We start from the raw sequence: 24,034 nt of genomic DNA, 5'->3' as shown, positions 1-24,034 counted from the left end.
CCGATGACTCTAGCGGAGAATTGGGCCTCTCTTAGTTGCTCCCGCTCAAGTGCCAGGCGGTCAGATGGAGCTACTCTGGGTTTGGGTGCTCCAGGTTCCCCTGGCGTAGAGCCACCTCCCCCCGAGGGATTCTCCAATGGGGCAGAATTGACATTTCCACTAGGTCCGCGAACCAGGGACACCGTGGCCAGAAAGGGGCCACTAGGATTATCTCTGCACTCTCTAAGCTTCCTCAGAACCCCGGGAAGGAGGGGAAGAGGAAGGAAGGCATAGAGAAGGCCCGACGGCCATCTGCAGTGCAGAGAAACAATGTCCTGCACCCCTTGGGAACCGTGAGATGAACCTTGGAAGCTGGGTGTTCAACGACGAGGTGAAGAGATCCACTGTCGGTCAGCCGAACCTCTGTCAGATCTGCTCGAAGATGTGGGGGTGAAGCTGCCACTCTCCGTGGTCTACTGTCTCCGTGCTGAGCCAGTCTGTCTGCTGATTTTCCACTCCGGAGATGTGTTCTGCTCAAATCGACAGGAGGTTCCGTTCCACCCAGTTTCCCAGACGCACTGCCTTGTTGCGTAGCGCTACGGAGTGGGTGCTTTGCTTCCCTGCTTGTTCACGTGTGCCACGTTGTCCGTCAGCACCAGGATTTGTCTTCCGGCAACCATCGTCTTGAACTGTCGGAGAGCTAGGTGGATCGCTCTGAGCTCCAGCCAGTTGATGTTCTTCTGCAGGTCTGTCGGGGTCCACTGGCCCTGCACTAACTGGGACTCCAGGTGAGTTCCCCCAACCGAACAGGCTTGTGTCTGTTGTTAGAACCAGCCTGTCTAGTTCCCTGGACAGGGAACGCTTGGCTAGAGCCAGGGGCATCCACCAGCGGAGTGAGAGAAGCATCTGAGGGGGTCACAAGGACCCTGAAGCTTGCATCGCTTGTCCCGTTCCTCTGGTGTGGGAGTAAGAACCACTGCAGTTCTCTAATGTGGAGGCGAGCCCAGGGCACTATCCCGATGCAGTAGATGAACTTGCCGAGTAACCTGGAAAGGAGAGCTACGGGAACAGATCGAATCCTGCAAATCTCTCGACTCAATTCTACAATAGTGTCCCTACGCTTCTATGAAAGGAAGACTTCACATTCTACTGAGCCAATAATGGTCCCCAAATGTTGGACTCTAGTGGTGGAGACTAGATGGCTTTTCTCGAGGCTGACTGAGATGCCCAGGGACCGGAAGGTGGAAATGGTGACACTGAGATCCCCTTCTGCTCGAGTTGCCGAGGAGGCTAGTACGAGGACATCATCCAAGTAGCAATGTAACCGAATCGGGATTGCACGAAGGTGAGCAGCAGCCACCGCTAGTACCTTGGTAAATGTTCTGGGGGCTGAGGCCAACCCGAAGGGAAGGGCCCTGTATTGGTAATGAGAACCCCCATACGAGAACCTAAGGAACCTACGGTGATCAGGGGCAATCATGATGTGGAGATATGCCTCTGTGAGATCAATTGAGGCTAGGAAATCCCCTTGTCTGATCCCCTCCAGAATGGACCTGAGGGATGCCATCTTAAATTTACGGTATATAATTCTGGAATTTAACAGTTTGAGGTCCAGGATCGCTCTCCACCCCCACCCCCACCCCCGAGCTCTTGGGAACCAGGAAGAGATTGGAATAAAATCCTGATTCCTTCTCTCCTTCCGGAACTGGCTCCACTGCTTTGATATCCAGCAGGTGTCGAATGGCTTTGCGCATGAGGGAGCGCTTGATCGGGTTCTTGGAGGGGGGGAAAGATCCGGAACCTATTCGGGGGGCGGGAGCAGAACTCCAACCGAAGCCCAAATCTGACTGTCTGGAGTAACCCATGCATCCGTGGTGATATAATCCCAGCGGTCCGCAAACAAGGAAAGGCAGCTGCCGATCGCATGATCCGGTCCCAAATCACTTAGTTCTACGGAAGGGGCGGCCACCCCCACCTCGAAAGGGCCGCTTGCCAATCTGTTGGAACCTGTATCTGTCCCTGGAAAACTGCCTATCCCTTGCCTGGGATACCTTTGCTGCTGGAAGTCCTGCTCAGGGAGTCGAAAGGAAGATCTCCTAGGGCAGTGGTCGGCAAGCCGCGGCTCGCGAGCCACATGCAGCTCTTTACACATTTTAATGCGGCTCTTCTGTGTGCCGGGCGCCCGCTCCCCTCCCTCCCACTGTTCCCTCTAAGGTGCGCGGCTGCTAGAACTGGCCGCCCGCAAAGGACCTCCCCGGACTTGTTTTGGTGAGCGCGGGGTGACTGACGCCAGGAAAGCAAGCCCGGGGAGGAGGTCCTTTGTGGGTGGCCAATCCTAGCTGCTTGCGCCCGGCGCTGCAGCTAAAGTAAAGCCCCTGCCGCTACCGGAATATCTGCTGCCGCCTCCTCCTCCTCTAACAGCACCCGACGCTGCGGCAGAGGTGAAGCCGCCAAAGCTCCCGCCGGCGCTCCCGCCTATGGCAGCGGCGCCTCCCCCTCCGTTCGGAGCACCTGAGTTGGGCCCTGCGTTACCCTGCCCCCTCCTCCTCTGCTGTGCTTTTGAGGAGCCATGAGGCCGCGGGAGCCAGTAGGAAGGTGGCGGGGGGGGCAGGAGCAGGGGAAAAAAGCCTCATGGCTTCTCAAAAGCATGGCGACGGCGGAGAAGGCAGCAGGGGTAACACGGTGCTCTGAGTGGAGTGGGGTGCCAGCGGGAGCTTTGGCAGCTTCACTCCAAATGTAGTGGTGCTGTTGGAGGAGGAGGAGGAGGCAGCTGTTATTCTGGTGGCGGCAGGGGCTCGTCGACATCTTCAGCAGCAGCCCTGCCCCCTGTGAAAAAAGCCGAAGATGGATCCACGCAGATGACGTTGCCGCAACATGACTGGAGGAGGAATTCTGGGAGTTGAAGTCCACAAGTTTTCAAGCTGTCAGGTTTGAAGACCCTGGGTTTTTTCTTTTTTCTAAAGGGTTAGGGGTGCAAGGATCTTGCAACTTGACAGCTTTAAGACTTGCATGCTTCAATGCCAGAGTTCCTGAGCCAACATGACTGGAGGAGGAATTCTGGGAGTTGAAGTCCACAAGTTTTCAAGCTGTCAGGTTTGAAGACCCTGGGTTTTTTTTCTAAAGGGTTAGGGATGCAAGGATCTTGTAACTTGACAGCTTTAAGACTTGTGTGCTTCAAATGCCAGAGTTTATTGAAACTAAAAACAGTGTACCATCCTATGTATTTTCGGTTTTAAAAATGTGGCTCTCAAAATAAATTTCAATCGTGGTTTTGGCGAGATTTGGCTCAGTTGAAAAAAAAGGTTGCCCACCACTGTCCTAGGGTAAGGTGCCGGCCGGTGGTCTGAACGCTTGGACATAGACGGGAAGACCTTACGCTTGTTCCTGTCTTCAATGAGGATGGGATCCAAGGCTGAGTCGAATAGCTTGTCTCCTGTGTAATCAGTCCCTGCCAAGTGCCATTTCGCCCGAGACTCCACTTGCCAGTTGCGTAGCCACAGCAACCGTCTGGATGCTACAGAGGAAGACAAGGCTCTGGAAGAATACCACATCCAGTGTGGCGTCCGCTGAGAACTGGGTGGCCGCCATCAACTTCGTAATATCCTGAAGTAGTCTCACGTCCGACACCGGAGTTCTATCTCGGAGTTGTTCCAGCCACAGCAGAGTGGACCTATTGAAAAAAGAGGCTGCGGTCACTGCTCTGATCACCCAAGACATGGCCTGGAATGTCTTACGCATGACAAGATCCGCCTTCTTATCCTCCACCTTCAGACAGTTGGCGATGTCTCCCGTCACTACTGCTGAAGAAGAGGCCAGACTAACCACCGGAGCGTCCACAGATGGAACCTGTAAAGCTTGGGCAAAGGAGGCATTGAGATTGTAGAATCTACAATCGTTGCTCCCTGGAGTGGGGAAGGTACCAGGCTTAGACCATTGAGACTTGAGTACTTTTGAGTACCCATTTGAGCTCAGGGGTTGGAATCTCCTTTTCAACCTGGGGCCTGTGGAAAGGCCCCTTCTTGCCGCTGCCCCCCTTGTGCTAGGAACAGCCGCGGCTTGGTTGGAATCAGGAGGGCTGTCCAGATCTGCTGTGGCCTTGGCCTTGCGCAGCAGGGAACTAAACAAGGCTGGAGGAAATAGGCCCGTGATGGTTGGGGCTTCTGGGGTCTGGGATTCTTCATCCTCAGAGAACCCAAGATCCATCTGTACCTCCTCCTCTGAATCTGACCCTCACTAGCAGTGAAAGGGGAGGAAGCTCTGAGCTCCCTGGCCCCTGTTGGTTCGGGTTGGTCTGGATGACCTCGAGGTACCCCATGTGAAGACTTTTGCCTAGCCTGTTGAAATTGGTGCTGCATGCCCGAGGAAGTCCCTTGGGCAATGGCTCTGGCAATAACATTTTGAAAACTGAGAGCTCTGGGTAGGCAGGGGAGAGGCTGGGTGGCTCCAATGCCGAATTAGGGTCAGGGAAATCAGAAGCCAAGCGCTGCCTAGGGAAGCTAGTAGTCCTGTGGCCAAAAGGATCTCCCCTTGCCCCTGCAGGGTGAGAGGGCGATAGGGGGGGACAAGGGACTACCTCCCCCAGGAGAGCCACGTGGGGAGACCGGAGAGCTAGGAAGAACTACGTCCAGATGAGGAGGACTGCGTGGCGAGCGCCATCTGGACTGGAAAGGACTGATGCTGTCCCTGATCCGCCTTCCAGTCGCCCTGGTGATATGAACCTCCTGCTTGGAACCCTCCTTCCTAGAGGACTTGGAGGTGCACTTCCTATGGGTGGGTCTCCCCCTTGTGCCTCGTTTGGCTCCCCGGGAGGGTCCCTCACCTGGGTCTGAACCCCTAGGAGAACCGGGGGGTGCCGCTCCCCCACTCCTCGTGGAATCCGCCATCGCACCCTTACTTACGGTTCATAGCCTCTCTCTACCTCTCCTTCTGTTCCCACCGGTCTGTAGCTGCTGTGTGGATTCGGTGCTCCTTTGAATCCTCGCACTCCTTAGCTGTGCTGCCAATCCGCGGCCCACAAGACCGGCCCACCGCTGAATAGCTCGGGCCCTCCCCAGATTACCGGTGGAGTACAGGCCCAAAGTTACCCTCCTGGGTACTGGTGGTGGCTGCGAGCGCCTGCGGCCTCTGGTATCAGAGCACCGATCCCTGCGCTCTGCACGTGCGCCCACACTTCCAAAATGGCGACCACCGACCACGCGGCCCGAGTTTCTGTTCTGGCTCCAACTGAGCCGCCTCCTTTCCGGTCACGCGATCACGTCTGCTGATCTGTGGACCGCATGTAGCAACGCCGGGGGTGTGCAGCTTGGAGATTTCCTCCCCCGCCGCCGCCGCTGCCCAGTGGTTTAAGCCCTCAGCCACGCAGCAAGCAAGTTTGTGCTAATGCCAGTAAGACGGGCGCCGCTAAGGGAGGTGAGAGTAGTTCAAGAAAAATCAAACGCTGAGAAAAGTCTCGTACCAATGGAGAGCCAGAAAAATTATGAGGTTAATCTGGGAAGTCAAAAGGAGGAGCAGAGGGAGTGTCCTCAGATTTACCTCAGTCTCCGGGCAAATGGGCCGTGTTAATACTCATTAGTGACTCCTCTCACGCCCCACCTCGGAGACAGGACAAAATCATTTCTTAGAGCCTAACTGTTCTGAAACTGACCTCAGAGGCTCTGTGGGGTTTCCATTTCCATTGTTCTCAATCTGGAACCTGGTAATGAAATGCTAGCCAGCCTTTTGGTTGCCTTTGAAGAAATCTCCCTACCGCCCATATATCCCTCATGCCAGAGCTGCTGCACTCAAGCTGAATGCTGCCTGGCCCTATTTCCACAGTCCCCTCTACAGGCATCATCCTGCCTTGCTGACTGGCTGGGCAATGCACTATTTGCATGGCACCGAGTGCATCAATAGGCCAACCAGGGATGATGGTGTAGGTGCTGCAAGTGGCTGCATCCAGCCAGCGTGTTTGTTCCTTTATAGGTCACTAAATGTTTTGCCCACCATTTGATTATGTCATTATTTCATCTGTTTCACACACGCGCCTCCTTCCCCATATGGGCTAGGGCTGTGATTTTTGATTGACAATTAGTAGTAACCCTTGTTAATCTCTGTCCCCACACTTTTTAATCATACCAACCACACTAATCAATTGTATATGCAGAGGGCATTTCAAACATTTCAGACCTAACATTAGTGGCAGGCAAAAAAGAAACAAACACCCAGCCTCAACCTGTCTCAGTTGATCTTACAAAACTTAATTTATTTAATACTTGAATGAAAGACTACTAAGAGAACCCACAGTTAATGGCTAGATTGGAAAGAAACAAATTCTGGATGTCAGCCATGGCAAACCAGTTTTGCACTATTGCAAAAATAGCTGCATGGACGTGCCCATGCGGTTCTTTGAAATTGCCAAGCAGGATGGCATGGATTCTGTTTCCAAAATAATCTCTTTTGGAGATTAGGATGGCTGGTGTGCAAAACACATCTGGAAGGGGTGCTCTGGAAAGGTGAAGACTTTATTAGGTTCGATCCTCTCCCAGCAGGTAGGCTGAAACTGCAAGAACATGCTAACCACCGCATCAGAAGTTCCCAAAGAAGCCTCTCCCCCCCCCCCCCCAAATGCACTGAAGAGTTATCTTTGGAGGTGGGGCACAACAGCCTTCTCTCTCTCACTTCGGCCCCTGGTGAGAGCGCTTTTGGTGCTTTGTAATTTAATTTTCTGTAGCAAAAGCCTGAGACCTCAGTAGGCATTCACACCCACCCCTCTTCTTCCCAAGAAAGACACTGCTGTGCACACAACTGCAGTCCTCAAAGGAACCAGAAATCTTTCCTGACTGCAGTTCTCGTAAAAATTCCTCAGTAAGGTTCTTCAACTTACAGTAACTGAATAACAGTAATCATTAGACGGGGCTTCCCCTTTCCTTGGGGAAACAAACCCACAGCACGGGCTCCCGTTGGTGTAATCTTACCCACTCGATTCCCAAGTGGATTTTCCAGCACATCTGCTTATTGATTTCTGCATTGATCCATCTTTTTGCTTCCCGCACTCAAGGATTGGGTGTGTGTGTGTTTACAATTGCACCAAATGAGGCTAAAACCTCCAAGGATACAAAAAATAAAGTGAAGCAAGAAATAGTGTTCTGAACACCGGCTATGTTGATGTGACATCTTACCAAGATGACAAGGGATACGCTCCTACGTTTTCTTGCAGATCTGTCTAGTTTAACAGTCCTTTCTTGGGAGCAGGAGGCGGGGGAGGGCACTTATGACTGATCGAGGGGAAAAACTGTTTTCTGTCATTCAAAGGTAAACTGTAAAAACGGGCTGGGAGAAAGAGATGTCTTCCATCTTATGACCAAGAGAAGTTTAGGCGGCGTCCAAGGCGTTTGATGCTGAGGCAGGCTGCGAGGGAGGAAAGGAGATTTTACCCTCCTCTAAAGTTATGGGTCCCTCAAACGATTTCCACGCTCTGGCATGCATTGCTTGCAAGGAAGCATTAAACCCACGCTAGGAGGCAAATGGTGGTTAACCTATCAATTGACAGTTCCTGCGTTCCGCAGGGTCTTAACTCTTTTTCGGCCAATCTACTCAGATATAAGCTCGTCGAATTCAACACACTGATCTCCTGACAAGAGGCATAAAGGACCCGAGAGCTGAGACGGACACTTGGCGGCCTTAGACGCCTTTCCGGCGAATATTGTTGTTTGTCGACCCGTCTGTGCGCCCTACAGGGGGGCAGCGCGGTGATGAAAAAGCAGGTCTGCGCATGATTGGAAGGCCGTCTTAAGTGTTTGATCTGGGTAGGGTTCCACTTTGGCTCTCCCGAGCAAGGAGTTCAGTCGTCCGCCAAGCCGCCGCCGCTGCCTTCGCTTTCCTCTCTCCCCGTTGACCCGCGGCGCCTTGCGCTCTCTGGAGAGGGATCGGGCTGCCCTGGAGCCTCTCAGTCGGCCCTCGGGCAGCAGAAACCGCGCGGGGCTCCAGCGAGCAAGAAGCCGCCCACGCGGTCCAAGAGACGGCCCGAGGAGACGGGGGCGGGTAGCTCCTCGCGAAGGGGGCAGCCTAAGAGCCAACAATTGAGAGAAGCCTCGCCACGAGCGCTCCCGTCCGCCTCTTCTCCTTCTCCGGGGCAGGGCGGGGACTCGAGAGAGTCCCGCTGGCCAGGCGCAGTCCGCCGGGGCTCCGCCTGGACTCCGGTTCCCCCATGGCCCCGCTACTGTTGACCTTGGCTGCCGCCGCCCTGGTCTGGCCCTGCCCTGCCGCCCCGTCGGAGAGCCGCTTCTCCGAGGCGCGGGTGGCGCGCTGGGCGGCGGCGGCGCTCAAGCACGTGGCGGCGACTCAGTGCCCCGAACGCGGCGGGCTCTTGCCGCGGCCTCAGTGTCAGCGTTTGGTGCGGCTCTCGCAAGGGCCGGGCCCTGCCGTCTATATCTCCGAACCTGCCCGGCCCGGTCAGAAAGTGCGGGCGCTCCTGCCCGACGGCTGGGGAGACAAGCCTGGCGCGCCCCTCGTCCCCAGTCGGAACCAGAGCGGCGGCCCTCAGCGAGCAGCCCTCGCACCTGCCGGCCAAGACGCCGTCCTGGTTTTGGACCCCAATCCCGGCGCCAACTTCGGCCACCCGCTCCTGCTCTTTTATGTCGACTTCAACGTCAGCCCGCGTCGGTGCCGCAGTCGCGGCCGCCTCTACTTGGGTAAGTGAAATTGAAAAAGAATGGAGGTATCCCCTCTCCTGGGACATCATGGGTCAAGTCCAGATTAGACTTGGAATGCAAGTAGTCCTCAATTTATGAGCACAATTGAGCCCAACATTTACCTTGTTAAGCGAAAAATGTGTTAAGTCGGTTTTGTCCCATTTTAGGACTATTCTTGTCACATTTGTTAAGTGAACCACTGCAGTTGTTAAATTAGTAATGTGGTTGTAAAATGAATCTGGGTTCTCTGTTGACTTTGCTTGTCAGAAAGAACATTGCAAGGCTTGTCAAGCATTATGAATGTAAATCACGTGACCGTGGGCATGCTGCAATGGTCAGAAGTGTGAAGACTGGTCATAAGTCGCTATTTTCAGTGCCGTAGTAAGTTCAAATGGTCACGAAGTGAACTGTTGTAAGTCAAGGACTACCTGTATCCCAAGTTCAGGCCACGTGTGAAAATCATTGTGTTCTGCCTCTTCTCATTTTGAGCTGTAATTTTTCTGGGAAGGGAGCCTACCTGTCATTAGCATAACTGTTATCATTAAATTTGACTCAAGTCTTCCATCCTTCCGAGGTGGGTAAAATGAAGACCTAGATCAGGGGTGTCCAAACTTGGGAACTTTAAGACTTGTGGACTTCAACTCCCAGAATTCCCCAGCCAATTCTGGGAGTTGAAGTCCACAAGTCTTAAAGTTCCCAGGTTTGGACACCCCTGACCTAGATTGTTTGGGGGCAATATGCTGACTCTGTAAACCGCTTAGAGAGGACTGTAAAGCGGGATATAAGTCTCAGTCCTGTTGCTATCATAATTGTGTGTATGTGCATCTTGGAGGCAGTGTTGATTGCTAGTGACTGCCTGGACAGGACCCTGCATCTTTCTTGGCCAGATTTCAGAAGAGGTTTGCCACTGCCTTTTTCGTTGGACTGAGAGTGATTGGCCCAAGGTCACCCAGCTGCCTTTGTGCCTAAGGCAAAACTTGAACTCATAGTCTCTACCTGATTCCTTAACCTCTACACCAAACTGTCTCTCGTTTATAATCATTAGAACAAAGCAGTTTAGAAAGCAATGTGTGGTAGTCATTCTACTATCAGGATCTGTCATGTTTGAGGACAGTAGAATTTAGATTGTGCCCAGCTTTTCTTTCCCTTAGGCTCGGTCATGCTCTTTGACCTATTATCTTTTTTTTTTCTGGCTAGTTGATACACCACTTGCTTTTATCTAACTCCAGATGGTCATGTTGCTAGATATTTCATGCTTTCCTAGGTGGCGTTAAAAAAAACCCACAAAAAACAAGATTGTTGTGTATAGTGGTTGTGAATATGACCAATTCCAATTGCTGGATCAGATAATGGACCTGCCTAGCTTAGCATTCTCTTTATTCTGATGCCTCTGGAAAATCACCTAACAGGACATGAATGCAATAGCCACTTTCACTTGAAGTTTCTAGACATAATATTCCTAGACTGGAGAAAATATAATCATCATGACTTGCAGTCACCAGTAAGTTTTATATACTTCATGAATTTGACTTAGTTTGTGTGCTGTCATATATTTTTCTGCCTAGTGGCACTGCACTCCACATTTGAATTGTACAAGACGGCCTTCTGTCATCTGAATCTCTATGGAATAAATTATGAAATAGTGGCAAAATCATGTTGTGAATAATTATGTATACCCTGCCATGTTCTTCCTCAGATTGCTTTTTTGAAAGGGTGAAAGCACCACAGACGGTAGCTTTTCCTTACAGAGAAACCGACCGGGTCCTCTCGTAATTTTATATATCCATTCTTGTAACCGAAATTGCAATAGAATATTCTTTTTCTGATGCCGTCACTGTACACAGTATTCCAAGGGTTTGTTTTTTTACTGATTCCCTAAATTTGATTAATAATGTCCTCTACTGATTTCTATGTGGATTGGTGGGTCTGGCAGACATAAGTGCTTGTTGGGATTATAAAGGAATTTCCTTTACTAGATTGGCAAATAAGTTAGCTTTAGTGGCTGCTGATAACCAGGGCTCAGAATTTAAATGCCACTCATTCACATGGACTGAGGGCTTACTTCGTTGAAATTGTTTTAAAGGAGTGGCCAGATGATAGAAAATTCTGATATGAGTCTGCTATTGAAAAGGAATTTTTTTTTTCCTAGAAGGATTATCAAATTGGATATTTCTTCAAATAGGAGTTATTACTTAGTAATATGATTTAAATCAAACCCTTCAAATGGAATTTTAAAGCAGTGTAAAAAATCTTTTAATTTGTGTTTATGCTATACAAGACAATGAATCTAGATCATTCAAATACAGTTAAAATAATTTCTTTCATCATCTGGGGAAAAAATACTAGTCAAGATGTCATCCATAACCACACAATTGAAGCCCAACTTTTTGTTGCGTGCATTGTGACAAATGTAAAAAAAGGAGTGAGGCTCTGATCACACACTTGCGGCCCCTATCTTAACTCTTTTTACTTCGGCTGCAGATGCCACCGAAGCCATTTATTATGAATAAAGTTACAAATCCTAAAAAAAGACCATTCTGTATCTAAAATCATACTGTTTCTCAGTAAGGGGGAACAATTGGGATAATATAACAAAGGCGAGGCAGTTTAGTAGAGAGGTAGTCGAGAGGTAAGTCGTATAGCAGGCACCAGGCTAGAAGGTGGCAGATGGTGGGTTCTAGTCCCATGCTAAGCATGAGGCTTACTTGAACAAGTAGTCATTGTCTTTCAGTCCTGGGAAGGAGGTAATGGCAACCCACTTCCGAAAATCAAGCCAAAAACACTGCAGGGACTAATCTAGAGGGTTGCTAGGAATCAATGCTGATCCAGAAATAAATGATAAAGATGATGATAATGATAGATTAGATAGATAGGTAGGTATGTAGGTAGGAAGGAAGGAAAGAAGGAAGGAAGGAGGAAAGAAAGAAAGAAAAAAGAGAAAGAGAAAGATGAAAGAGAGGGAGAGAGAGGGGGGAGGGAGAGATGGAGACAAAGGAGAAAAGATATGCATGGCCAAACTCCATCACTCCCCACAAAGAAAATCAGAAGTTAAGAGAGCATTATAAAAAATAAAATTATGATGTTTCCTACTTAGCAGGAAAGTCCTGACTTAGCTAGAACTCCAGGGAATCTCCTGTCAAATCTGGAAACCCACTGACAATCAGTGCGTTTATGTCACTAAGCAGACCTTTGCAGAAAAATATCTGCGTAGTTCCTCTGAGTGCTTTACGTCAAAGGTGCTTATTTTCTTCTGTGCAGGGAGCTACGAATGCTTGACTCCTGTACAGAGAAATCACTGTGAGAACCAGCTAAAGCGCAGAGCAGGACGTGGCAAGGGGCGGAGCCAGCGCTCAGCGGGACACATGCGCCATGAAGAACCACCAGTAGGGTTTTGCGAGATACATTTTCTGCCCCTGATAGTGGTGGCGCAGGATCTGAAACACCTGCAGAAATTGCACTGCATAGGTGGGTGCCTGCACTGGGTCTGGAGAGAGTTACAGGGCAACGAGACTGGAAAGGTGTTGCCCTTTGTTTTGCAATAAATCATTTTGTTAATTTAAACCTGATCCTGCTGCATCTTTCCTCCAAAGCATTATCATAAAAGATGGCTGCAGGAAGGAATGTCTGACTAAGCCTAAACTGAAAAGGTAGAATAATAGTTTGAAATTTTGGAAGGCAAAATGTAATAGACAATGCTGATAAATTCAGGATGAGTAAAGACTTTGGAGCAACTAGTTCTTACTTTTTTAAACTAGACTTTGTTAAGCTTCCTGAGTCCTCACCTCATGTAGTTCGGTTTTAAAAATCTCTCTTTCTTTTCCTTCCTTAGATCTCCATGGCTACAGCCCATGCCCACAGCCGCTGCCTCTTGTCGGTTCTAGTTCCACAGCTGCCTACTGCGAGCTCAACAAGAATACACGGCGGTGTCATCGCCAGCAGTCTCCAATGTACAAGTTGTGTCGCATGTATCAGACATGTGATCACGCAGTACTGATTGCAGGTGTGGAGTGGTGCCCGGGAGGGGCTACTAAGAAGTGCTCATTCCCATTCGGAGTTGGTAGCAAAAAGGGGTATAGAGAGATGAGTTTGAACCCACTGAGCACTGCAACAGATCCTTTGGAGAAGGATGAATACAGGCAGGGACTATAGGAGCTCTTGTATTGTTTTGATGCATGTCAGCTGAAGGTGCTGACTGTTGAGAGTCATTCTCTTCCAGGTGGCTGGCAGGAGCAGGTCACCTATCCTCACCATGCCCAGAACCTGTTGCTTTTCTACCAGATGCTTCGACGAAATGGTTTCCGCCAAGAGCATATCAAGGCTTTCTTTGCCAATGAGGGACAGGCTTCAGGTACTAAAACAAGTGTGCTAGAGGGGATGGGAAAGTCCCTTGTTCTTCTGTGGAGAGAGTCTGATAGTCAGAAAAGAAGGCTTCTCAGTGTTAAAGGTCTTTGTGGTGTGTTTTAGACGAGAATCCCCTGTATTTCAACAGCAGTTGTATCTCCTTACTCTTCCTCCTCCCATTCTCCTTCCCATCACACATACAGTAGTTATTTAGATTAGATTTAAAAGAAGACACTCTTGTGTGGTTCATCTGTGGATGTTGAGGTGGCTTTGTAATCCCAGTCTGGAAGCACGGAGTCTAGCATAGTTGGAGCCGTGTTGTAGTAACTATGGGTGTTATTCTGTGATGCTGTTCACAGTTTTCTATCAGTTTACTGTACAAACACACACTCAACATGGAGAAACAACTTCCCACTAATTACCATCAGGATGCCAAATTAGTTCTTGCATTTCCAAATTCCACTTCCCCATGGCCACTGAAAGATATGCAATCAGTACCACAATCAATCAACCCACAATTGGCTACAGATGGCATGCCTTTGAGGAGACAACTATTGGATCGATAGGTCTTTTCCACAAAGGAGGCATGAGTGATCCTTGGAAATTAGAGCTGTAAATAGAATAGGTAATGGGAAGGATTGGATGAGAAGACACCAACTAAAGAGGAGTAATGCCAGCTGGCCTCTCCCCATCCTCTTTCTGCAGTGGAGATGGGAAATGTGCAACCAGCCACAGAGAAGTTGGCGATCCGGTCCCACTTGGCACTTATCTGCCGTAGCCTGCATTGTGCCGACACACTGGTACTCTACCTGAACAGTCCAGCTTCCAGTGATGGCACCATGTTCTTGTGGGATGCTAACCATAATGGCATTGTGAGTAGGGTCTGGTGGGTATTGATTGGTGGGGTGGATCCACATTGAAAACAAGAAATGGCTGCCCCAAAGATGCTTCCCCCACCCCCCGCCCCCCAAGAGGCAACTGGACTTCCTTGTTTTTCTTTGAAGACATTTTGCTTCTCATCCAGCTTCTTCTTCTACGGCCATAAAGAGGTGGAGGTGATTTAGCCTGCCACCTAGTTCTTTTGAGGAATGATTTTTACAGTTGAGCCAAGCTCCTCTGTCATCATTAGCTTATACAAGTCCTTAGACAGGTCTCCATTTGACCATTTGCATGTGATGAGGGTTTCATTGATTGGAAATGGGCGGTGAATTGAATCCTCACCTGCCCCAACATGTTCTGGGCAGCCCAACAGGAGGGAGAAGAGAAGCTGACAGACTTGCAAATAGACGCAGCCCTCTCTTCTCACCTGTCCCCTTCAAAGGCCCATCTAGCTCTTTCATCCTTGCCTGCAGGGAGAAAGGCAACAGCAGCTTTTGCAGAGGGTGCTGGCCCCGGCTTGCTCTTTCCAACTTAATCCAGCTTCTTTTAACTTCAGGGTGGGAAAATTCCCTTGATCTCTGGACCGTAGAGTTCAGGTGGGGGGAGCCAGGGCAGGGGAGACGGTGCTAATGAGCTGCCCTTTCCCCCCACAACAGGCTGATCCTAAGGAGCGTTACGCCATCTCAGAGCTCTTAACAGACTTGGAAAGTTGCAATGCCCGACGGGTCCTGCTCTTTGTTGACCAGAGCTATCCAGGGCCATTGGTAAAGAAGCTTCAGGCATCGCAGCGCCATCCCAATGTAGTGTTGGTCCATAGCACCACTGCCCTACGAAGCGGATCAGCTTTTGCTGAATTCTGGGCAGGACTGCAACCCGACCAGTGTCTACTTCAGCATACTTTGCCGGTAAGTATTTAAGAACATTAATAGGTATTATAAGAATGTAAGCAGCTCCATCTGAAGTATTTTGCTCCATCTGCTGTCTGTCTCTTTCAAACAGGGGCTCTCTTATTATGCACAGCATGTGCCCTGAGAAGTTGTCAGAAGATTCTCTGTCAATTCTAAACAAAAAGCAAAGCCACCAAAATAACATTAAAATCCAATATTAATGCTGGAATTTCAGATCATTTTACAACCGGGGCTTTATTTAAGAACATTTGTATGGCGACCAACTCATGTGACTCCGGGCAGCTTACAGAAATAAAACCCCAATTCAAAACCCAATAAACCCCCACCCACCCGACAGCAACAATCAAACCAACCACTCAGTGGGCTCCATATTACCCTGCAATCCCCAGGCTTGTTGGCAAAATCATGTCTTCAGAGCCTTTTGAAAGAGTGTCAAAATGGTGGCCATTTCTGTAGAGATGATGTTTCACAGGGAGGGAGCCACCCCAGAGAAGGCCCTTCTTTTTGGATCCACCAGTCAGACTTCCTTAAAAAGATTTTTTTTTTTTTTACAACAAAAGGACTTCACCAGGGATGGCTTTTAGCAACTGGGACAGAATCATTAACAGGACGGCTGACCTCAGTTTTCTTCCAATTGCACCGTAAGAAAGATGGGATTAAATCTGTCTTTGGGAGTAAAACTCTCTGGCTACTTTGCACAGAGCAGTTGCCATTACACTTTATTGTATATATAAGCCAGTTTCTGATCATCTGGCAATCAGGTTGATTTTCTCTTGTGAAGCAGTATGTGCTGTGTGCAGTATAGGTGATGGAGAAGAATGCTGTCTCGTCTAGGGCATATAGTCAGTTGCTCCTCAATGGCACCATAACAGATAGAGGCTATATTTGCCTGGCCTGCGGAACAAAGCACTAGCTAACTACATTTTAGCTTACTGAATTCTGCAAACCAACCCGGGTTATGCCAGTCCAGAAAATTGACTAATTGCGTAAACCATGGTTATACTCTCCTCTGAAAATGATTACCTTTAGCAACCATGTTAGAGTTCAACTGGTTTCAGAATCTCTGCATTGAAGAGAAAAAAATAAATGCTAGATCAGAAATATCCAGCAAAGTAGTCCTTTGATGTGAACTGGGGGGAAATTGAGCTCATTGGAATGGAGAACTTGGGTTTATTATACCTTGCTTTTTAAAGTTCTACTGCTAAAATAAATGTTGGATGTTCCTAATCTGAAAATGCATTTCAGCCATAACTGTTTAAATTTGGTGACTTACACTCAGTTGTAATCAAAGGTAGCTTAAGTCACAACTAATTTTTCCACAAGATTTAAGTGAAATTTGTGCAATAAAAGTTCAGCTCCCAAGCAAGGACTTTTTTGTTGAAGTCTGCACAATTGAAAGCAAATGGGCCTTGATGATAACTTCTTTTACTGAATAGCTTTACGGGGTGATGATGTACAAGGTTAAAGTCATGAATTGAAGCATCCCAATGAAATTGATTCTGAAAGTTATCAACTGCCCTTCATAGTGAAGCCAGTTTCTCCTGTTTTTGCAGGTAGGTTCATGGTCTGCAGTCTTCGCCTCTGGCACTCCAATCCAGCTGCTCAATGTCACATTAGCAGGAGCCCCTTGCCACTCTGTGCCACCCTTAGGAGAGGAAGAACGCCAGCGTCGCTACCACGGCTGCCAAAATCTTCCCACCATGTTGTGGTATCAGAGCAGGCACCAACAGGAACTGCAACAAGATGACTGATCATGGTGGGCACTGTCTTGGGGGTGTCTACGAGGCCCAGAGCCTTTTTCTGTAACCAGAGGCCCTTTCCTCCAAGGAGGTTTTTTTTTTTGCTTTGAGGGACCCAGATGCAATTAACACCAACAGTCATCCAATGGGTGGATATGATACTGTTGGTGGACATTGCCTTAGTAGGGAGAAACTTTCCTAGTAATTTGTCTACAGTGGATTCTACAAAGTTGTTCAATTTTCCAAGGCAAAACCGAGAAGCACATGTGCCACTGTTGGTTCTTGTATATTGTTAAGCATAAACACAGATGAGAAAACGTTAGATCACAAGTGGAGGAACGAGACTGGAAGATTCTAGTCATAAGTCAGAATATATTTGGGGGGAGGGGGAACAGACCTCTAGGGTTAACAACTTAATGCCAGGGAGAGTAGGCAATGCACAGTGGAGGAAGTACAAATGTAAAGGAGTAAAGCATCTATGCTAATGTACAAATTGTGCTACTCTCTTGTGTATAAGAATCTCCCTTCCCACACCCAATGCTTACATCAATTCTCCCTCATGTTTTCCTCCATATAATGCTCGGGAGCATCCCGAGACAGGAGTGGGTGGAAAGAAGTGGTTTTGAAACAATCAAGCTCTTGAATAAGAAACAAACATTATTCTCAATTTCCAACTGTGGCTATTTACTTGACATGGAGATCCATACAGTTAGAATTAATACAGGGGTGAATGCCCTCTTGTTGCCGCAAAGGCAATCTAGCGAAGAACCTCAGGAAACATAGCTACCTGTTCCTGCTTTGGAAAGAGTCAAAAACTTGGGCTGGACGTTGGGATCATCCTGATGTGATCGTGATCCAGTGTGTTCCTGACATACAGTAGGCGATATGTGCTCATTAATTTCTAACTGAAGCAGTTATTCCTCTGTTGTTTCAATCATTGCAGCTGCAGAATTTTCAGCCATCCTATCACCTCAGTTTCCATAAATACAAGCCTGGTCATGTGATGCCCCGACGATGGTAACAAGGACTTACAACCAAAATTCCAGTCCCAATTGTAGTCATAAGTCAAGAACTACCTATAATATTCATGGTTACGTTCCAATTGTGGTTTTAAACTGAGAACTAGGTATAATATGCATGTAAAAGCCACTTTGGGGTGGTAATTAAAGATACTAGGCTAGAAACAGGGACACAGTGAGTTCTACCTAAAGTTTGAAGCCACTTGGGTGATTAGGCCAGTTCCTCTCTCTGCCTTAGGAAAAAAGCATGTGTGAATAATCAAACGTGTGATAGGGTAAGGACTCCGATGTACAGATAGTTCTCAACAATTGCCCTGTTTAGGAACCATTTGAAATTATGATGCTGAAGAAGTAACTTTACGACTGGTCCTTCTTCCACTTACAACCTTTGCAGCATCTCCCTAGTCACATGATCTTGATGCAAGCGCTTCACAACTGTCAGGTGTTTTCAACGACTGCAGCATTCCAGTTACGTGAGTGCCATTTTTGCAACTTCAGCTTCCAATAAGCAGTCAATGGAGAAATGAAATGATCATTAAGCAACACATTGGAATGCAACTTAACAATAGTAAAATTGTTAAGTTGCATTCCAATGTGTTGCTTAATGATCATGCCACTTAGTGATGGAGTTGGCGACCCCACTGTGGTCGTTAAGCAAAATCTACTTGCACTTTAGGAGAAAAGGCTACTAGAAGCCTTTTCTTATTTATTACCTATCTAGAAGCCAATGGTGGATTCCGGATCCTGTCGCAACCGGTACAGTTGCAACGGGGCCCGGCATCGTCCCGCACAGAGTGCGCATATACATGCAGCGTGCGCATGCGTCTTACCATCCAGCGACGGCTCCGTGATGCTCCAGCTGCTCGGCGGAGCATCGTGCAGGCGCTGTACGCGTGAGCGGAAGCACCGAAGAGTTCAGACAGGTAAGGAGCGCAGGTGGGCCCCCTGGAGCACCGTACCGGAACGGTGCCCAGTACTCCATACAGGCTCCGGTATGCCCGTACCACGGCATATCACCTGCAACCCACCACTGCTAGAAGCCTACTATTTATTACCAATTTTTCCGCAGTGCAACTGATCACAGCTGCCCATACAAATCAGCAGCCGGCTTTACACATCTTGCTAAGCCATCATGTGGCTTATTTGATTCTTACATAGTTTTTTATATGAAATCTACCAAGAATATGATTTGAGGTATAACTAAAGAATCCTTGGCCTAACATCATGTGTGAATTCAATTTTTTTTCTTCCCTCACCAGAAACCCTTTGATTTTCCAAATCGGAGAAGTTGAACCTGTTTTCGCTGAATTTTTTCTAACAGCTCCCTTGTATTTATTCCGTCAATTGATTATCATGCATTTTTATGAGTCAATACAAATAGGGCTACTGGATCTTGAGTGCAGACCAATAGATAAAGGAAAAATTGAACAGTTTCCATATCATTTTGCTTCCATCTAATGGCTATCTTGATTTTTGCAACACAAGTCTGGCACTAAAGCAATATTCAGTGAGATCTGGTAGGCTCTCCAGCGTCTGTCTCACCCAGGCCAAGATTACTTCACCTTGCAATAGGGCCCTAAGTAAGTAGTAATTGTCAATTCTCCATATAGCCACCATGAAGGAGCAGCTAATAAACTAGGACACAGGTGAAAAGGTGTATTTCTTCTTCCTCTGTCCTACCATTTCCACCCACGATGAATTTCTGTCCTTGCCTTAATTTTCTTTTATTACCGACAGATATAAATAAAAACCAGATTCATAATTATTAGTAAGACCAGCACTTTATGAATCTTGCTCCTCTCACCAACACAATAGTTGAAAAGGATTTTCAGTCATTGCTACTTAGTCCTTTCTTTTTAACCAGTGAGACTGAAAAAAATGCAATCTGCAAATTGATCTGAAAACAGTTTATGAAAATCAAACAGACATTTCAAAATCAGAACTTATGAAAATGCGCCTCCTTTCCCTGAGGATTCCTCTGGTTCCTACAGAAGGCTGGCAATACTCACAGCTGTAAGTATTCCCCTCTCCCCGCCTACCCAGTTCATCTTGTGAAGGAAGACATTTGCCCGTGACAACGGTGGCAGAGCAGGGTGACCCTGATCCCCTGCTTCTCCCCTTTACTGACAAGTCTGGATCACCAAACAATGTATTTTGCACCTGACAGGTGCTTGCAAGACAACTCCTTATGGACCCATCATAGGCTAAGAATAAACAGAGTCTATGCTTCCTCTAAATTTGATTTCAATAACCACCTTGGTGGATCTGCTAAATGTGCTTGGGACCAGAGCTTTCCCATTGTGTGAGGAGCCATCACAAATGTCCAAGGTAAGGTAGCAGCCCCCCTCTTTAGCTTCAAGCTCCATCGTGCAAGAGACATTCAGTGGTTCTTTCAGTTGCTTGGCTATGATTCCTCCTCTTCATCCTCCTCTTCATCCCCCTCTGCTTCATCCTCCTCTTCTTCAGGCTCCTCCTGAGTTTCGGGTTCATCCTGAGTTTTGGGTTCATCCTGAGCTTCAGGTTCATCCTGAGCTTCAGGTTCATCCACCACACTGCCTGCTTCTACTTCCTCAGGGCCAGCTTTCGATAGGCTGACTTTGCTGTCGGTGTCTGAGCCACTAGGCATCTCACTTCCTTGTTGAGCCCACATGTCAGAGTAGAGGCCCCCTTTCTTTAGCAGCTGCTCATGCCTGCAAAATGCAGCAAAGGTTAATTCAAAAAGACTCAGCAGAAAGCATATCCCTTGCTTAGGTTGCTCTGGACTTTCGCAGTCGAACTTTCCCAACATCATACGTACCTACCCTATTTTCCTGAAAATAAGACTTCCTCGGATCATAAGCCCAATCGGGCTTTTGAGCACATGCGCTAAAATAAGCCCTCCCCTGAAAATAAGCCCTCCTCAAAAATATTGCAACACAGCAGCAGCCATGAGGTGACCACAGTCGCCGCCTCCTGCACCTCAAAAATAAGACCTCCCTGAAAATAAGGCCAATCACTTATTTTTTTGGGGGGGGGGAAATAAGACCCTGTCTTATTTTCGTGGAAACACAATATACTGTACAGTGCATTAACATCCTATAAAGCCTGTCCTTTTGTCACAGGCGGTGACAGCTTTCCCAATCTGGACATTTGTCAGCAGGTTTGGTGATAAGCAGGAAATCAAGGGAGTTACAAGAAGGGCTCAACCTTTCCACCCCGCCCCCCAAACTAGCATAGTACTCTCTTCCACCCTAAGAAGGGGAGGAAGGTATGTCAGAATGAAAATCACTGCCCCAGAACAATCCTCTTATCTTGCCTTGGGAATGAGGCCTGTAAAGTAACTGCCCTCACATGGGGACAGCACTTATCTCCACTTGCTGGTGTCTGGAGAGCAAAGGGTAGGGAAGGGAAAGACAGCTTTCTTCTCTGCAGCCTGCCCTGCCTCTCCCCTCCCTCCACCCAGAACAGTGCAGTTCTTTCACCTTTCCTGTTGCTCTCACATGTAAAAAGAGGGAAAGGGTGTGGGGGGTGTCCTCTGATAGACTGAAATCGATCCAAATACTGGGGCTTCAGGAGGAGAATTTTCACATCGAAAAATCCCACCAAATGGGTTTCACTTGCTGCCTCTATTGCTACCCTGTTTCCCCCGAAATAAGACCTCCCCGGATAATAAGCCCAATCGGGCTTTTGAGCGCATGTGCTAAAATAAGCCCTCCCCTGAAAACAAGCCCTCCTCGAAAATATTGCAACACAGCAGCAGCCATGAGGTGACCATGCTCACCGCCTCCTGCACTTCAAAAATAGTAAGACCTCACTGAAAATAAGGCCAAACGCTTATTTCAGGAGTCAAAAGAAAATAAGACCCTGCCTTATTTTCTGGGAAACGGGGACTTTGCATTAAACTGGCTGGGTAGAGTGCAGGTGAGGAAGAGAAGGGTGTGGGGGATGAATGCCCAGGAAATAGTGCCATGATGGGGATGGGGGGGGATAAATAAGGCTTGCGCTGAACAAGATTGACCAATAATTTGCATCTGGGGCTAATACTCCACTTCTGATCTGACTGTCTCAAACTAACCTTCTGGCAAAGTCGTCTAAGGAAGTGTTAGAAATAACAATAATAACTGTCCTGTTTCTGTGATTCCACTGTTTATTTTGAACAGGACTTGAAAAGGTAGAAATCCACACTTCGGTTAATATTTGTTTGGTGGGAAGTAAAGTGGGGAGAATATAGGGGTTTACTTCCTCCTAAAAAAAACCTCTGAGGTTTTTTTACATTTATTTACCTTCCACGCTCTACCACATGGCCGTCCCGGATCACAAGAATTTGATCAGCCTTAACTATGGTTGATAGCCTGTAAAGGACAGATAATTACTATTACTTAGAAGCCAGTATGTACAGTTCGACAGTTGTCAATAACGTACAACACATGACATGCACAGGTTGACATCTCAGATGTAATCCATCTCTGGGGAAAGAACTATACAAGGATGATTCTAACACAAAATGTTCTGAAAAGTGGTAGATGTAGAACATAGCAACATGAATAGCACTTAAGACTTAGATACCGCTCCATAGTGCTTTACAGCACTCTCTAAATGACTTACAAATGTCAGCATATTGCCCCCAACAATTTGGTTCCTCATTTTACCGACCTCAGAAAGATGGAAGGCTGAGTTAATCTTGAGCCGGTCAGGATCGAACTCCTGGCAGTGGGCAGAATTAGCCTGCAATATCACATTCTAACCACTGCATCACTACAGTTCAGTGTGTAATGTATGTAATGAGTAGAATATTTAATATTTAGCAAATCTATCTTAGAATGATGTCCTGAACTTTATTGGAATTTTAGCCATTCCATATCCTATGGTTCTAATTCAGCCACATGTAACAGGATTCAGGTGTCAGCACCAACTATCTATAGTGTATCAGGCCTTGTTTTCCGAACCTTGATGACTAATATTTTGGAAAAAGCGGAGAGTAGCCGCAAATTGCTAAAAAGCCAAGGAACTCTCCTGAGGTGATTTCCTCTGATGCTGGATGCAACAGACAAAGCAAAAGAATATAACTCAATATAAAGGGCTTTTACAGCAGATTGCGACAGACTTCACAAAGTGGGAAAATTTGCAATTATCAATGATAGGGAGAAGATCCACAATCAAAATGAATATATTGCCCAGAATTTTATATTTGTTCCAGACAATTCTAATCAGATTAGGGAAATATTACTTTGACAACTTAAATAAAATAGTTTTGAAATATATTTGGCAGAGAAAGAAAGCAAAAATAAAATTAAAATTATTACAAGATGCTAGAATAAGAGGATGATTTGGTCTGCCCAACTGGGAATTATACTATTAGGCAACAAACCTAATGTGCGTAAAGGAGTGGATAACATTAAGAAATTCTACATTACTGACTGTGGAAGGACATGATCTGTTGTTGGGATGGCACGTTTTCTTATGGTACAAGGGAACTAAAACACAAGGGTATTTCAGAAGACATTATATACGGGAGGCTTTGTTATTAAATTCGGAGAAGATTAAAAGACATTATTTTAAAATTCCAGTCTGGTTATCAACTATTGAAGCATTTTCATATCCAATAATATATAAAAAGGAACAAACAGTTAGATATGGTGAAATATTGAATGCAGAGGGTGAACTTAAATCTATGCAAGAACTGGAACAGGAAGGAATAAAGATGAACTGGTTTTCATACTTGCAAATAAAGGTTAGATACGATAAAGATCTTAAAACGGAAGGTTTCCATGATAAAATGACTGAGTTAGATAAAATTTTGATAGGTACAGATGAAAAGGTAATTAAAAAACTATATCGATATTTGTTAGAGGTTAAGCTAGAAGAACAACAAACTAAAGAACCTATGATAGCTTGGGGAAAAAACTTTGGACATGGGATTGAATTAGAGAAGTGACAGAAATTGGCTCAAAATTATAAAATGACGATGTCAACAGCATATAAAATTCAAGTTTTTTAAAATCAATCTTTAACAATACGATTGCAGGAACAAAACAAGACAAGACATGCATTTGACCCACTTTGTACAACAAGAACAGATTTCCTTTAACAAGGATTATGTTTAAAACCGTTATTTAAAATTCTTATGAAATGACATTTCACCTTACCTGTGAGCCACAATAATAGTGGTGCGATGGGCACATACTTTAGCCAGCGATGACTGGATTTTCCTCTCCGTTTTAGTGTCCAGTGCTGATGTTGCCTGTAAGAGTCAGCACATTGTAGCAGAGCAAAGGGGGATATAGAGGAAAGTAATGGACCCTGAACCTCCTTTTAGTGTCAAGTCACTGGCATAGTAGTACCTATAAGCCACCCATGTTGTTTCGGTGCCATGGTAAAGAGCTGAGAGATGCTCTTTGTAGTTCTGTACTATTGTTATTGTGGGGAGAACTACTCAGGAACAGGTTACAAATGGTCTGGGGAACGAGGAAGAGAAATGTAGTTTTAAAGAATAACACAATTTGTGATGTTATCCTCCTTCC

At 47.0% G+C, this 24,034-nt stretch overlaps 2 protein-coding genes across 2 annotated transcripts in view; one reads left to right on the top strand and one right to left on the bottom strand.

The window, feature by feature from the left end:
* Positions 1-7,641: 7,641 nt before the first annotated feature.
* On the top strand, positions 7,642-18,087 carry LOC309385462 (uncharacterized protein). The gene is made up of 7 exons (XM_081939964.1): positions 7,642-8,648; positions 11,907-12,113; positions 12,478-12,648; positions 12,865-12,996; positions 13,695-13,861; positions 14,525-14,773; positions 16,330-18,087. The coding sequence occupies exons 1-7, from the start codon at positions 8,165-8,167 to the stop codon at positions 16,525-16,527; spliced, it is 1,608 nt and encodes a 535-aa protein (XP_081796090.1). The 5' UTR covers positions 7,642-8,164; the 3' UTR covers positions 16,528-18,087.
* Positions 18,088-19,296: 1,209 nt separating this feature from the next.
* The window catches only part of ABCB6 (ATP binding cassette subfamily B member 6 (LAN blood group)), a 45,732-nt gene continuing 40,994 nt past the window's right edge, over positions 19,297-24,034 (bottom strand). The window contains exons 18-20 of the mRNA XM_081934716.1: positions 23,660-23,754; positions 21,797-21,865; positions 19,297-20,224 (exon numbers count right to left, since the gene is read on the bottom strand). Coding sequence (XP_081790842.1) covers positions 19,939-20,224; positions 21,797-21,865; positions 23,660-23,754 — 450 coding nt within the window. The 3' untranslated portion in view covers positions 19,297-19,938. The remainder of the gene's footprint in view (positions 20,225-21,796; positions 21,866-23,659; positions 23,755-24,034) is intronic.

This window comes from Natrix helvetica, assembly GCF_964273705.1.
Source record: "Natrix helvetica genome assembly, chromosome: 1".
Taxonomy (NCBI): domain Eukaryota; kingdom Metazoa; phylum Chordata; class Lepidosauria; order Squamata; family Natricidae; genus Natrix; species Natrix helvetica.
This window is presented reverse-complemented; position numbering and strand designations above follow the sequence as displayed.

Bases quoted from the DNA above. Each gene is read 5' to 3' on its own strand.
- LOC309385462 (XM_081939964.1), top strand. From the start codon at position 8,165: ATGGCCCCGCTACTGTTGACCTTGGCTGCCGCCGCCCTGGTCTGGCCC. The intron at 8,649-11,906 runs GTAAGTGAAATT...TCTTCTGTGCAG, and splicing joins TCGCGGCCGCCTCTACTTGG to GGAGCTACGAATGCTTGACT. The intron at 12,649-12,864 runs GTGTGGAGTGGT...ATTCTCTTCCAG, and splicing joins TCACGCAGTACTGATTGCAG to GTGGCTGGCAGGAGCAGGTC.